The sequence below is a fragment of the Nelumbo lutea genome, chromosome 1, assembly GCF_056320005.1.
Source record: "Nelumbo lutea isolate HS-2025 chromosome 1, American lotus-T2T, whole genome shotgun sequence".
Taxonomy (NCBI): Eukaryota; Viridiplantae; Streptophyta; class Magnoliopsida; order Proteales; family Nelumbonaceae; genus Nelumbo; species Nelumbo lutea.
In genome coordinates, this window is record NC_142684.1 from 8,629,582 (window position 1) to 8,644,601 (window position 15,020).

The 15,020-nt window shown below is 40.7% G+C and overlaps 1 protein-coding gene across 3 annotated transcripts in view; it reads right to left on the bottom strand.

Annotated features, from left to right (window-relative positions):
- Positions 1–15,020, bottom strand: part of LOC148873424 (uncharacterized) — a 94,393-nt gene that overhangs the window by 10,295 nt on the left and 69,078 nt on the right. For 2 of the 3 annotated variants that reach the window (XM_088976353.1, XM_088976349.1), the window contains 3 exons: positions 14,924–14,971; positions 3,279–3,425; positions 3,061–3,143 (listed from right to left, as the gene is read on the bottom strand). In XM_088976353.1, coding sequence (XP_088832479.1) covers positions 3,061–3,143; positions 3,279–3,425; positions 14,924–14,971 — 278 coding nt within the window. Of the gene's footprint in view, positions 1–3,060; positions 3,163–3,278; positions 3,426–14,923; positions 14,972–15,020 lie in introns of all 3 variants that reach the window. The other variant, XR_016109586.1, reaches the window with a different exon arrangement.

Genomic DNA, 15,020 nt, shown 5'->3' on the forward strand with positions numbered 1-15,020 from the left:
ACATCTTGGCATACAAGTCCAACAATGCTGCCCAGACACTCCTTAGCAAAATGGTGTGGTGGAGAGAAAGAATGGCACATTCTCAATGTTTTAATGACTCTCCTACAAGAATCACATGCACCTCCCACATTCTGGGTTGAGACCACTAGCATTGCAGTATATCTGATCAATTGTATCCCATCACCTGTGCTTGCTAACATTTCTCTTCATCAAAAGATGTTTGGATCCCCCCAAGATCTTTCTCGTCTTCATATCTTTGGGTGTCTATACTTTGTTCATCTTCCTCCTCGTGAACGTTCAAAGCTTTCAGCTCAGTCTGTCATGTGTGCTTTTGTAGGGTATAGCCCAAGCCACAAGGGATTCATTTGTTACGATCCCTCATCACGTCAAATTCGTATCTCTCGAAATGTGATTTTTCTTGAGCATATCTCTTTTTTTTTTTTAGGAATTGCCATGTTATTTGCACCCTTTGTTTCAGTTTTGAATGATTTTGAACAACAGGTTCTCCATCACCACTGCTAAGAAGGAAATTCTTGTCTTCTCTTGCAAGCGGGTTCATAGTCCAGCTCTTATGCCTACGACCCCTCTTCCTCCTGGTCTGGATCCCTCGCCCATCACAGACCACCTTGTAAGTGATGCTCCAGCTTTAGATTCCTCAATTATTCCTCCTATTCCTTAATGTCGTTTTGCTTGTATCTCCAAACCACCTGACCGCTATGGGTTTCCTTCAAACCATAGCTCCTTCTCTACTGTTTTGACCTCTACAGATATTCCCCGCTCTTACCAGTAGGCTAGTAGCAGCCCTCAGTGGCAAGAAGCCATGGATGTAGAGATTCAAGCTTTGCATGAGAATGACACCTGGGACCTTATCCCAGCACCTTCAAATGGCTATATTATTGGGAGAAAATGGGTCTATTCCATCAAGTTGAAATCTGATGGGTCTCTAGACCGTTACAAAGCTAGGCTTGTGGCACAAGGATATAAGCAGGAGCATGGAATTGACTATGAAGAGACTTTTGCTCCAGTAGCCAAGATTACTACAGTCTGTGTTCTTTTAGCTCTCTACTACTCACTCTTGGACAATCTTTCAACTGGATGTGAAAAATGCCTTTTTACATCGGCATCTAAAGGAAACAATATATATGAAACCTCCTCCAGGGTACTGCAGTGATCCCTCCCTTGTTTGTCGACTAAAGAAGTCCATCTATGGGCTTAAACAAGCCCTTCGAGCTTGGTTTGAAAAATTCAGAGATGTTGTCGTGCAAGCCGGATATAGCCAAAGTGCATCGGACTACTCTCTCTTTGTTCGAAAAAGACCCCAAGGCCTTACCATTCTCTTATTGTATGTGGAAGACATACTATTGACTGGAGATGATATAGATGGAATCCAAGACCTCAAGTCTCTTCTCCATAGTTCCTTCCACATGAAGGATCTCGGCCCTCTTAACTATTTCTTGGGACTTGAAGTGCAACAGAGCTCCCGAGGTTATTTTGTCTGCCAACACAAGTTTGCCTTTGGTCTCGTTAAGTTGGCCAACCTTAGTGATAATAAATAGGTTGATACTCCCTTGGAGTTGAATGTCAAATTATCCAAATCAGAAGGATCCCTGCTTCCTAATGCTTCCCTCTATTGGCAACTTGTAGGATCTCTCATCAATTTGACCATGACTTGTCCTAATGTCTCACATGCAGTTTGGGTTGTTAGTCAGTTTGTCTCTGCACCTAGTCAACCTCATTTGACTGCGGTTCATCGAATTATCCACTATATTCAAGGTTCTTTATCATAGGGTCTTTTCTTCTCTTCATCTTCTTCTATCCAACTGAAAGCCTATGCTGATGTAGATTGGGTTGGATGCCCCGACACATGACGCTCCACTACCGGATGGTGTGTCTTCATGGGTGACTCTCTAATATCATGGAAGTGCAAGAAACAACAGACTGTTTCCAAGTCCTCTACGGAAGAAGAATACAGGGCAATGTATCTGTTTGTATTGAAGTTCTTTGGCTTCAATCTTTATTTCAGGAGTTGGAACATTCCTCTCCTATGCCCATTCCTCTAAATGCGGATAACACTAGTGCTATTAAAATTGCTTCTAATCTTGTCTTTCATGAAAGGACAAAGTGTATTGAGGTGGACTGCCACTTTATCCGTGATCTGTTTCTTGCGAACTCAATCTCTCTCCCTCATGTTGCCTCTGATATGCAAGTTGCTGACATCTTCACAAAGGCCATGAAGAGATCCAAACACTTATTTCTTGTAAGCAAGCTGATGCTCATGCCTTTGCGTCAGTTTGAGGGGGAGTGTGAAGAAACTCCCTGATGTACCATTTTATTGTAGTCCTTATTGTATTATTTTCTTATTTCTTATTATTTTCACTTCAGCCCTGCAAGGGCCTCCTTGTAAATTCTCTAAATTGTGTTGCCCTAGAAGGGCCTCTTTGTAATTTCTGTAACTTTCACTTTCTATGTAAGGGACCCTTAGGGTAGGGTTGAAGCATCCATTCTTCATCCCAGAATTTTGTATTCTGCTCTGGGTCTGTTGACATGATATTCACTGAATGATTAATACCAGTCCAATCTTGAATTGTTTCAAGTTAAGATATTGAAGATTCTTGCTTAAAGCTGTGTTACTGATGCTACTATCCCTCTCTTTTCTAAATGCTTCCCCACATCCAACCATTCTTAGCTACTCACCTAAGCCTCTTATCTTACTGCATCATTTTGGTAGTAGAACTCTTGGTTCATGCTACGCACTTAGATAATATCTATATCTATCTGTATCTGGATCATTTTGTGTGTATACAAGAAATCATTTCTACCTAGTTGTGGTTATTGAAGGATCTAATCAATCACCTAGATAAAAGCAAGTACTAGTTGCTCATTGAATGAGAGATTACTTGCCTTACCAATACTCAAAATTAAAATCCATGAATTTTAAAGCAGAATATCAAGAATATCATTAGTAAATTTAACAGTTTGGTCTATAACAGAAGCAATGGCCATGAGTAAAGCAATGATATATGCGAGACAAATATAAAAGTACGCCCCAAAAGCACTAACCTGTCAAGTAGTCTCCAACGGTCACCAATTTTGGCATCCACATCATCAATTTCCTTTTCAAGCTTTTGAAGCATTGCATCAACCTGAAATCCAAGAGCATGGCTAAGGTACACAAGGAGAGTACCACAATCAATAAGCTAAACAACAAAATATGCATATATGAAGAATAGAAACTCGATATTGTACAAAAGGTTTCAAATTTTTTGAGAATCTCTTACCCTTTCTATAAGAGCTGAAGAAACTTTGTCACCTAATGCCCTTTCAGCAGCATGGTCACTCTCCTCCCTGGCAGCTCTATATGCCCTTTTAGCTTCTTCTTCACCATCTGTTCCCTCTTTCTCCACCATGCTATTGTACAGTTCTATCTGCGAGGAAAAACATTATAGAATTAGATTTCAACAAAATACAACTTGTTACAAAATATAAATTAGGTACTTCACATTTTAATTTTCAGAAGCGAAACACATATATAACTAAAATAGGAAAAGCATTAGATCTGTCTAAAATTTTGGTTTTGAATGTACCAGTCACATGTATGGCACAAAAATTGAATTGTTACTGAGAAGAAGTGGCTCAGGTTGTCAGAACCTTAATGGTAGTCATTGTGTTTGTTAGTGTTACGAAATTATAGGCTGTAAATATGTAGTATTAGCCCAATTAGGAATAGCTTGATTATAGGAATTATTCTTTCTTTGATTTTCTTCCTATTTTAGTATCTACAAGGCTGTATGATTTTCTTCCTTTTTTGTATCTGCAAGGCTGTATGATTTTCTTCCTTTTTTGTATCTACAAGGTTGTATATATATGTACTACTTTCTCAATAGAAAGACATCAATTTCTTCTAATTCTTGTTCTATCACATGGTATCAGAGCTGGAGACACCAATTCCAGTCTGAAACTAATTTCTGCTTTTCTTCCCTCTGCTGCCCAAGTGAGCAGCTTTGAATTCTTTACGTTGCCCAAGTGAGCAGCAGCTGCAATCTCTGGGTCACCCATTCCGAGTGACATCTGCATCTCACCGCCCCTACCAGTGGAAGCGGAATCCCAGATCGGCCTACCCACCTTCACCCATCTCTTCTTCACTTCGATCGGGAGAGGGCTTTCAAGTCTGCAACAGGTCGGAGAGTAGCACAGCAGCCTCGGTGTTACTGCTGTGGTGTTTGTTTGCCCATCAGGAAAGTCTTTCTTCTTTGTTCTTTTTATACAGTTGATATTTCGGTGCTGCCAGTTGTGGTTTCTTGCTGTTTGGGTGTTGCATCTGCTGCCAATTCTGTTTTATTGGCTTTGCTGGTTGTTAAAAGTTTATTTTCCTGTGTTTATGATGGCGGTTGAACAAAAGAACTTGGCTATGCCTAGTGTTATCCCCATTCTGTCTAAGATCACTGAACAAAAACTAAACGGAACTAATTATTTAGACTGGAGTAAGATTGTTCGTTTGTATTTACGGAGTATCTCTAAGGACAACCATCTGACTAAGGACCCTCCTACTGATGAGACCCGCATTGAATGGCTAAGGATTGACGCTCAATTGTTTTTGCAAATCCGCAATTCTATTGAGAATGAGTACGTCGGTCATGTCTCTCATTGTGAGTTTGTAAAAGAACTAATGGAATATTTGGCTTTTCTGTTCTCTGGTAAAGAAAATATTTCCCGTATTTTTTATGTTTGCAAGACATTTTATCGGGCTGAACAACAGGATCAATCTCTTCAGACCTATTTCATGAATTTCAAGCGCACTTATGAAGAATTGAACGCCTTGTTACCTTTCAGTACTGATATCAAAGTTCAGTAGACTCAACGTGAACAGATGGCTATTATGAGTTTTTTGGCTGGCCTTAATCCTCAATTTGATGGTGCTAAGTCATAGATTTTGTCTAATCCTGAGATTACCTCTTTAAAAGAGGTCTTTAGTAGGGTCCTTCGTACAGATACTGGTTCCCATACCTCACCTGTACAACAACCTAGTGCACTTGTCAGTCAGAATAGTGGATCAACTGGCCGGTCTCATTCTCAGGATAGTAGCAGAGGTGGCAGTAATTGTGGTTGGAATGCTGGAATAGTTTGCTACTATTGTCATGAACCAGGACACACTAAAAGGACTTGCTAGAAATTGCTAAAGAAAAACCAGAAGTCTTCTGGGTCTCAGTCAGCTCATGTTGTAACTACGAGTGATGCTCCTCATCCATCGTCAAATCAGACCATTACAATTTCTGTAGATGAGTATGCGAAATTTACCCAGTATCAAGAGGCATTAAAGAACTCATCTCAGCCCATCACTGCCCTTGCTAAGTCAGGTAAAACCAATACATGTCTTCTTTCTTCTTCCTCTCAGTGGGTCATTAATTCTGGTGCAACAGATCATATGACAGGTAATCCTAGTCTCTTTTCCACTTTCCAATCACACACTTTTCCTTCTTCAGTCACTTTAGCAGATGGTTCTATTTCTTTTGTCCTTGGTTCTAGCACTATCAATCCCACACCAACACTTTCTTTGTCATCTGTATTGAGTTTACCAAAATTTTCTTTTAATTTGGTATTTGTTAGCAAATCCACTCGTACTCTTAACTGTTGTATCTCATTCTTTCCTGATCATTATCTGTTTCAGGATCTTATGACGAAGAGGATTATTGGTAAAGGACGAGAATCAGGAGGTCTGTACATTTTGGATACCCAGGAACCTCTGACCATTGCCTGTTCCAGTACTTTATCTCCTTTTGAAGCTCATTGTCGGTTGGGGCATCCATCTTTACCTTTGTTAAAGAAGTTATCTCCTCAGTTTCATGATGTATCTTCTTTAGATTGTGAGTCTTGTCAGTTTGCAAAACATCATCGTCTATCGTCTGTTTCTCGAGTTAATAAAAGGGCTAGTCATGCTTTGGAGTTAGTACATTCAGATGTTTGGGGACCTTGTCCTATTATGTCTAAGACTGGATTTGGATATTTTGTTACCTTTGTGGATGATTTTTCTCGTATGACTTGGCTTTATTTAATGAAATCTCGTTCTGAGTTGCTTTCACATTTTAAAACCTTTTGTGCTGAAATAAAAACCCAGTTTGATGTGTTTGTACAAACATTGCGAAGTGATAATGCCAAAGAATATTTCTCTGATTCCTTCCAGACTTACATGACTCAAAATGGAATTCTCCATCAATCATCTTGTGTTGATACTCCATCTCAAAATGGAGTGGCTGAGAGAAAAAATAGACATCTTCTTGAAACTGCCAGGGCTCTTTTATTTCAAACACATGTTCCTTAACAGTTTTGGGTTGATGCTGTTTCTACAGCGTGTTTTTTGATTAATCGCATGCCTTCCACTGTTCTAAATGATCAGATCCCTTATAAGATTTTGTTTCCTAATAAATCCATGTTTCCTGTTGAACCTCGTATCTTTGGATGTTCTTGTTTTGTTCGTGATGTTCGTCCGCAGGTTTCCAAATTGGACCCCAAGTCATTAAAATGTGTCTTCCTGGGATACTCTCGTCTCCAAAAAGGGTACAGGTGTTTTTCTACTCTCTTGAACAGGTACCTTGTGTCAGCTGATGTTACATTCCATGAACATCTTCCTTTCTTTACTACTCCATCTACACCTGTGTGTCCACAAGAGGATGATGATCTACTAGTGTATCATGCCACCGGTCCAGACGCTAGTGTTGTTCCAATACCCCCACCACCACCTTCTCAACCAAAACTACCTATTACTCAAGTCTATTCTCGACGACTTAATCCTCCTATGACAAGTCCGGCACCGGTCTCTTCTTCGTCATCAGATCCAATGCCTAGTGATATTGATCTACCCATTGCTCTTCGGAAAGGTAAACGTCAATGTACTTATCCAATTTCCTCTTATGTTACCTATGATCGTTTGTCCTCTACTTCTTGTTCGTTTGTTGCCTCTCTTGATTCTGTAGGGATTCCCAAAACTGTTCACCAGGCTTTATCCCATCCTGGGTGGCGTGATGCCATGCTTGAGGAAATGAATGCCTTGACTAAGAATGGTACTTGGGATCTGGTCGATTTACCTACTGGTAAGAAAGCGGTTGGATGGAAGTGGGTCTTTGTAGTCAAATTTAATTTTGATGGATCAGTGGCTCGCCTAAAGGCTTGCCTAGTGGCCAAAGGCTATGCACAGACATATGGAGTGGACTATTCTGATACTTTCTCCCTTGGCAGCTACATATGATTTATTTATTTCTCTGGCAGCTACATATGATTGGCCACTTTACCAGCTTGATATTAAAAATTCTTTCCTGCATGGAGTTCTTCAAGAGGAGGTTTATATGAAGCAACAACCTCGGTTTGTTGCTCAGGGGGAGTTTGGGAAAGTTTGTCGTCTTCAAAAATCATTGTATGGACTAAAACAGAGTCCTTGAGCTTGGTTTGGAAAATTCAGTCAGGTAGTAGAGAGGTTTGGGATGAGGAAGTGCAAATCTGACCATACTGCTTTCTATAAGCAGTCCACATTGGCATCATTCTACTTGTTGTATATGTAGACGATATTGTTATCACTGGGAGTGACACGAAGGGAATCTCATCCTTGAAATCTTTCTTGCAGAGCTAGTTCAATACTAAAGATTTGGGCCACCTAAAATACTTCTTGGGGATTGAGGTGGCAAGGAGTAAAAGAGGCATTTTCCTGTCTCAGAGGAAGTATGTTTTGGACCTATTAACAGAAACTGGGAAACTGGGAGTCAAACCATGTAGTACTCCAATGCTTCCTAACCAGCAACTCACAAAGGATGGAGATGCTTTTGATGATCCTGAACGATATAGAAGATTAGTTGGAAAGTTGAACTATCTCACAGTGACTCGTCCAGACATTGCTTACTCAGTTAGTATTGTAAGCCAATTTATGTCCTCTCCTACAGTGCATCATTGGGCAACCTTAGAACAAATCTTGTGTTACTTGAAAGGAGCTCCTGGACGGGGGATACTGTATCGGAATCATGGTCACAGTAACATTGAGTGTTTTTCTGATGTGGACTGGGCAAGTTCCAAGATTGATCGAAGGTCCACTACTGGCTATTGTGTTTTCGTTAGTGGTAATCTGGTTTCGTGGAAGAGTAAGAAGCAAAATGTGGTGTCGCGATCTAGTGCAGAATCTGAGTATAGAGCAACGACACAAGCTTCATGTGAGGTTATGTGGGTTTCTCAACTCTTAACTGAGGTCGGTCTTAAAGTCTTAGTTCCAGCGAAGCTATGGTGCGATAATCAAGCTGCGATTCATATTGCTTCGAATCCAGTTTTTCATGAACGAACTAAACATATCGAGATAGACTGTCATTTCGTTCGTGAGAAAATTCAACAAAACTTGATCTCTACAGCAATGTGAAGACTGGAGAGCAGTTAGGAGATATCTTTACAAAAACTCTTAATGGAGCTTGGATTTCTTATATTTGTAACAAGCTGGGCATGATTGACATCTATGCTCCATCTTGAGGCGGAGTGTTACAAAATTATAGGCTGTAAATATGTAGTATTAGCCCAATTAGGAATAGCTTGATTATAGGAATTATTCTTTCTTTGATTTTCTTCCTATTTTAGTATCTACAAGGCTGTATGATTTTCTTCCTTTTTTGTATCTACAAGGCTGTATGATTTTCTTCCTTTTTTGTATCTGCAATGCTGTATGATTTTCCTCCTTTTTAGTATCTACAAGGTTGTATATATATGTACTACTTTCTCAATAGAAAGACATCAATTTCTTCTAATTCTTGTTCTATCACAGTTAGCATTGTATACAAGAACATAAAGTAATAATAAAAATAAAATAATAATAATAATAATAATAATAACACAAACTACAACAAATAGCAAAGAAGTATTCTACCATAGAAACTGTTTTATACATGTAGTACAGTCATTGAAGATGTTTTGGAGCAGCTATAGTAATCCGAACCAGTGAAGAAGGAAGAAGATGAGGAAGGATACAAGAGAAAGAGAGAACATGAAGGTTTAGTCGAAACTGATTAGTTTCCCATTCAGTCGACCCCCTTATGTTTATTAAGTTCTAATTACACTTACAAAGAATAAACTGCCCTCACTTAAGTGTGGGGCAGAGTACTCTAATAAAACAGCCACATAAGCAAAGTACTTAACTGACATGAGATTACTAAACTACCCCTATTCGGCTCACTCTAACACTCCCCCTCAAGTTGGAGAATATATGTCATATAATCCCAACTTGTTACATAGATGGTTCACTTTTCGTGAGTTTAGAGATTTTGTAAACAAATCTGCCCATTGATCATTCGAGCCCACATGTTCTGTGTTTATCTCTCTAGCAAGGACCTTCTCCCTCACAAAGTGGCAATCAACCTCTATGTGCTTTGTTCTCTCATGAAATACAGGATTGGATGAGTTATGGAGTGCAGCTTGGTTGTCACAATACAGTCTCATAGGTTTATCCATGTGAAATCCAATTTCTTGTAGAAGATTCCTCAACCACATTAACTCACAGGTAGTATGTGCCATGGCCCTATACTCAGCTTCAACACTACTTCTGGCCACAACCGTCTGCTTTTTACTCTTCCACGTCACAAGATTTCCTCCAAGAAATGTGCAATAGCCCATAGTAGATCTTCTATCATTCACTGAGCCTGCCCAGTCTGCATTTGTATACCCCACTACTTCAAGTTTTCCTCCTAGTTTATACAATAGTCCACGGACTGGAGCTCCTTTCAGATACCTCACAATTCTAAGAATTGCATCCCAGTGAGGTATACGAGGGTTCTGCATGAATTGGCTCACCACACTGACTGCAAAGGATATGTCGGGTCTCATGATAGTCAGATAGTTCAGCTTCCCCACTAGTCGTCTATACCTTCCAGGATCTTCAAATACTTCTCCTGTATCACTGCAACTTAACATTTGGTTCCATAGGGGTCTCAGCCGGTTTTGCACCTAACAGTCCTGTTTCTTCCAATAGATCAAGAACATATTTTCTTTGGCACAGATTTACACCTTGTTTTGACCTGGCAACCTCTATTCCCAATAAATATTTCAATGTTCCAAGATCTTTTGTTTGGAAATGATTTTGCAGAAATACCTTTAATTTGCCAATCCCCAATTTATCACTGCCAGTAATGACAATATCATCCACATAGACCACTAATAGAATCTTCCCAGCTTTTGAGTCATAGCTGAACACTGAGTGATCTACCTGGCACTGCTTCATTTCAAAACTCTTCACCACTTTACTAAACTTCCCAAACCAAGCACGCAACGATTGTTTCAGCCCATAAATTGCCTTCTTCAATCTGCATACCTTACCATCCTCCCCCTGAGCAACAAACCCAGGTGGCTGCTCCATATATACCTCCTCCACAAGATCACCATGGAGAAAGGCATTCTTTATATCAAGCTGAAACAGAGGCCAATCATACATAACTGCCAGGGAAATTAGTACATGAACAGAACCAATCTTAGCCACCGGAGAGAATGTCTCCATGTAGTCCACTCCATACAACTGTGAGTAACCTTTAGCAACAAGTCTGGCCTTCAGACGCTCCACACTACCATCTGGCAAGTATTTCACAGTATACACCCATTTACATCCCACGGCATGCTTACCAGGTGGGAGAGTAGTAAGTTCCCACGTTTGAGTATGTTGAAGAACAGAAAGTTCCTCCTCCATTGCCCGCTGCCAATCAGGTGAACTGAGAGTTTCTTGAACATTGTAAGGTATGGAAATAGAGGATAAAAGGGAAACAAACTGGTGATGTGATGTAGAAAGACGAGATAATGAAACAAAATTGGAAATGGGATGGAGGGTAGAACTACATTTACCTTTCCGTAAGGCAATGGGTAGGTTAAGGTCTGAAGGTTCAACAATAGAAGCCATGGGAGGATCCGCAGATGAGGTAGAAGCTGGAGGAGGGGTCGGTGTCGTTCAACGTGTATACACTTGCCGGATTGGTGGACGTTCGGTGGTGATCTGAACGGGATGAGGTGATGAGTCTACTCCAACAACAACTCTGGAACTGGATCACTAAAAGGGAGAGGAAGAGGAAGTGCGGGTGGAGACGAAGGCGCTTCAGGACTTAAGAAGAAGGGGACTGACTCAAAAAAGGTGACATCAGGGCAGACATAGCACTTCCGGGTAATGGGATTATAACACTTGTACCCTTTTTGAGTCCGTGAGTAGCCAAGGAAGACACATTTAATTGAGCGTGCATCTAGCTTGTCTATTCTAGGGCTCAGATTGTGGACAAAGCACACACAACCAAAGACACGAGGAATTAATGGGAAGGGAGATAAAGTGGGAAACAAGATAGAGAAGGGGGACTGACCATGAAGGATGAAGGAGGGCATTCGATTAATGAGAAAACATGCAGTGAGTACAACATCACTCCAAAAACGTTTAGGAACATTCATGTTGTGAAGAATAGACCGAGCAGTTTCAAGAAGCTGACGGTTCTTCCATTCAGCTACCCCATTTTGTTGAGGGGTGTATGCACATGATGTCTGATGAATAATGCCATGCTGTTCTAAATATTGTTGAAATGAAGTAAGAAAGTATTCATGACCATTATCTGAACGGAGAATTTTGATTGGAACACCAAATTGTGTGCGTATTTCAGCATGGAATTTTTGAAAAATGGAAAACAATTCACTTCTTTCTTTCATTAAGTAAATCCATGTCATTCTTGAACAATCATCAATAAAGGAGACAAAATACTTGTACCCATTATAAGACTCTATTTTGATTAGACCCCAAACATCTGAATGAACCAAAGAAAAATGACTCAACATACGACTCTCAACTCTTGGACTGAAGGACACACGACGATGTTTCCCAAACTGACATGACTCACATTGCAAAGCTGACACATGACTCAATGACGGGACCAAAATCTTGAGAGCCTTGAGAGATGGATGTCCCAGTCGGCAATGCCATTGTAGAGGAGTAAGTGAAGTCTGAAGAGCAATTGAAGATCCACCACCGTCAAGATAATACAGTCCACCAACTTCATGCCCCCCACCAATCTTCCTCCCCATCTTGAGATCCTGAAAAACACAAGTGGAAGGATAGAAGGTAACAGAACAGTTAAGAGCTTTGGTTATTTTACTAACAGACATAAGATTGAATGGAAACTTAGGGACATATAAAACAGATGATAAGGGCACAGAAGCCATGTCAACATTACCAACACCACATATGGGAGATGAGGACCCATTGGCAAGTGTAACAGTTTGTGATGTGGAGGTTTTAGAAAGAGAAGAGAACACACCTGGAGTCCCGGCCATATGATCTGAGACTCCAGAGTCAATAATCCAGGGAGAGGTTTTAGATGACATGCAAGCAATACCTGATTGGGCAAGTCTGGCAGTGGTATGCTGTGAAGTAGTTTGAAGGAACCGTTCATACTCATCATGCGGTACGCTCACCATTTCCCTCCCAGAGGTAGAGGTAGATGTAGATGTGGGAGGAGTTCGGTCTGCTGGTTTACTGTCACTGATATCAACCTCACCTGCTATAGCATGATTAGCCCATTTAGAGGGAGGGCCATGTAGATCATAAGAAAAATTCACTGTGTCCCTCTCTACCACAATGAGTACATTTCCTTGTAGAGTTATTCTTCACTCTGCCACGGCCTCCCCCTGAGTCACGACCACCCTGACTAATAATGGAACTGCCACGGCCTCCCCCTGAGTCACGATCACCCCGACTAATAACGGAACTGCCACGGCCTCCTCGAGGAGCATGACCTCCCCCTCTTGTACTATGTCCAACCCCTCTAGCTGTCACAAGTGCTGATCTATCAGACTGTGTAGAGTTCTCTGTCTATCCTAAAGAAATTCTACGAACCTTTGAGAATACTTCCTCAAGTGTAGGAAGAGTAGAGCCCCCCTAATATTTGGGCTCTAACTGGTTAATATTCCAACTTCAGCCCCACTAAAAATCTTGTAACATCTAGTTGCTCCCTTTGCTATTGCTGAACTTTAATATCTGGAGTAAGGGGGTGATAGACATTGAGTTCATTCCTTATATTCTTCATGCTGGCATAGTACTCATCTAGTGTTTTGGTTCCTTGTTGTAAATCAAAATACTCCTGATAAAGCTGATACACTCTTGTTGTGTTATCTTGTCCAGAATATAGCTTCTTAGCATGCTCCCATATATCCTTAACCGTATCTAGGAACATGAAGTTGGCACTAATTTTGGGTTCCATACTATTCCACAGCCAAGTCATGATTTGAGCATCTTCTTGCTCCCAATCATCAAACCCTGGAGAGTCCTCTGGTGGCTTCTCATCTCTTACATGCTTTACTTTCTTCTTTGCCTTGAGAAACACTTCCACTGATTTAGCCCATGGAACATAGTTCTCCCCATTCAACTTAATTGAGGTCATTTGTACCCCTAGGTAGTCGGAGAAAATTACCACATTAGGTTTCTGATCATTGTAGCCATCTCCTATTGCTGCCATTGTACTCTTTCACAGTTGCCTCTAACTTTACTTCTCAGCTACAAGCTGATTGATGTTGTTCACAGTTTGATACTTCAGCACCTATTGCAGCCCCTAAACACAACAGTGGGAGCACACACTTGTTCTTCTTCACACTACTGCTGACTTCACACACCTACAACCCACATAAGCATCACAAGCACCACAACACAACAGTAGGCCCTCTTACAACCACTCAATAAAAAAAATTGTACATCACAAGCACCACAACACAGTCAAACTGCTACACCTAGTTCAGATTTGTTTAACACACTTAAGAGGGCACTACACAACCACAAGGAGCTTGGCAAGGTCACTGCATTCCACCTTACACCACTCGGCCACCTACAGCAGCCTTAACACCACTCAACAACTCACAGCAGCCCTACACCATTCGGCTACTGCACACACAGCCCTTCGTAGGGCAACAATGAACCTAGTTCTCTAGGTTCTAATCAGTACTAACTGATTCTTGAAGGGTTCCCACCCAGAAACACTAGCAACACAAGAGGACTAAATAACCAACCTTCCTTTGAGAGTATCAACCAACCATTCACTGCTGAAATCACCTTCCTTGATGAAGAAAACTGTGCGCAGCAGAGAGCAACAAGCTGTGATGTCTCAGACCTAGGGCAAACCAGCTCTCTCCATTAACTAACCAGAAACGAAGAAGAGGGTGTCACGAACACAGCTGAGATGCTTTGCAAGCAGAAGCAGGTCAGAAAACTCGCTCTGATACCATGTTTTGGAGCAGCTACAGTAATCCGAACCAGTGAAGAAGGAAGAAGAAGATGAGGAAGAATGCAAGAGAAAGAGAGAACAGGAGGGTTTAGTGGAAACTGATTAGTCTCCCATTCAGTCGACCCCCTTATGTTTATTAGGTTCTAATTACACTTACAAAGACTAAACTGCCCTCACTTAAGTGTGGGGCAGAGTACTCTAACAGAAGACTAATCGGCTCACTCTAACAGAAGACTAATCAGATGAATTCCCCTTAGAACATCTCCAAAAGAAAACAGAGACATGATTATTTAATAACCATCTAATAGTGAATTTTTACTATTCTATGACAGCAACAATAGACTGACCACCACAGAAAAAGAAGAAAAAAAGGAAAAAAGAAAAATAAGTAACAGAGTAAGAAAGAAATGTAGAATTCAGAGGGTTCCATATTGGTAATGCATATTTTGCAGTCCACAAGACACCTATTAGATTTGCCTCCAATGAGAAAAATGCCCTAATTGTGAACAAAGGAGGAGAAAATGAAAAAAGAATAAATATGGATAATTATCAAATTTTAAGGTGAGCCCTATGCAGTAACCTCCAATGACCATGATTTTCTTGAGTTACCAGGATCTAGACTAAAATTTCACATGCACAAGGAAGATAACAAATATAAGAAATGCACTTTAGCATACCTCCTTATTGACCAAACTCAAAAACTCTTCACGTTCCCTGCTTACTGACTGCACAGTTTAGAAACAAAAAGAAACATTTAAGATTTACGACAGATGG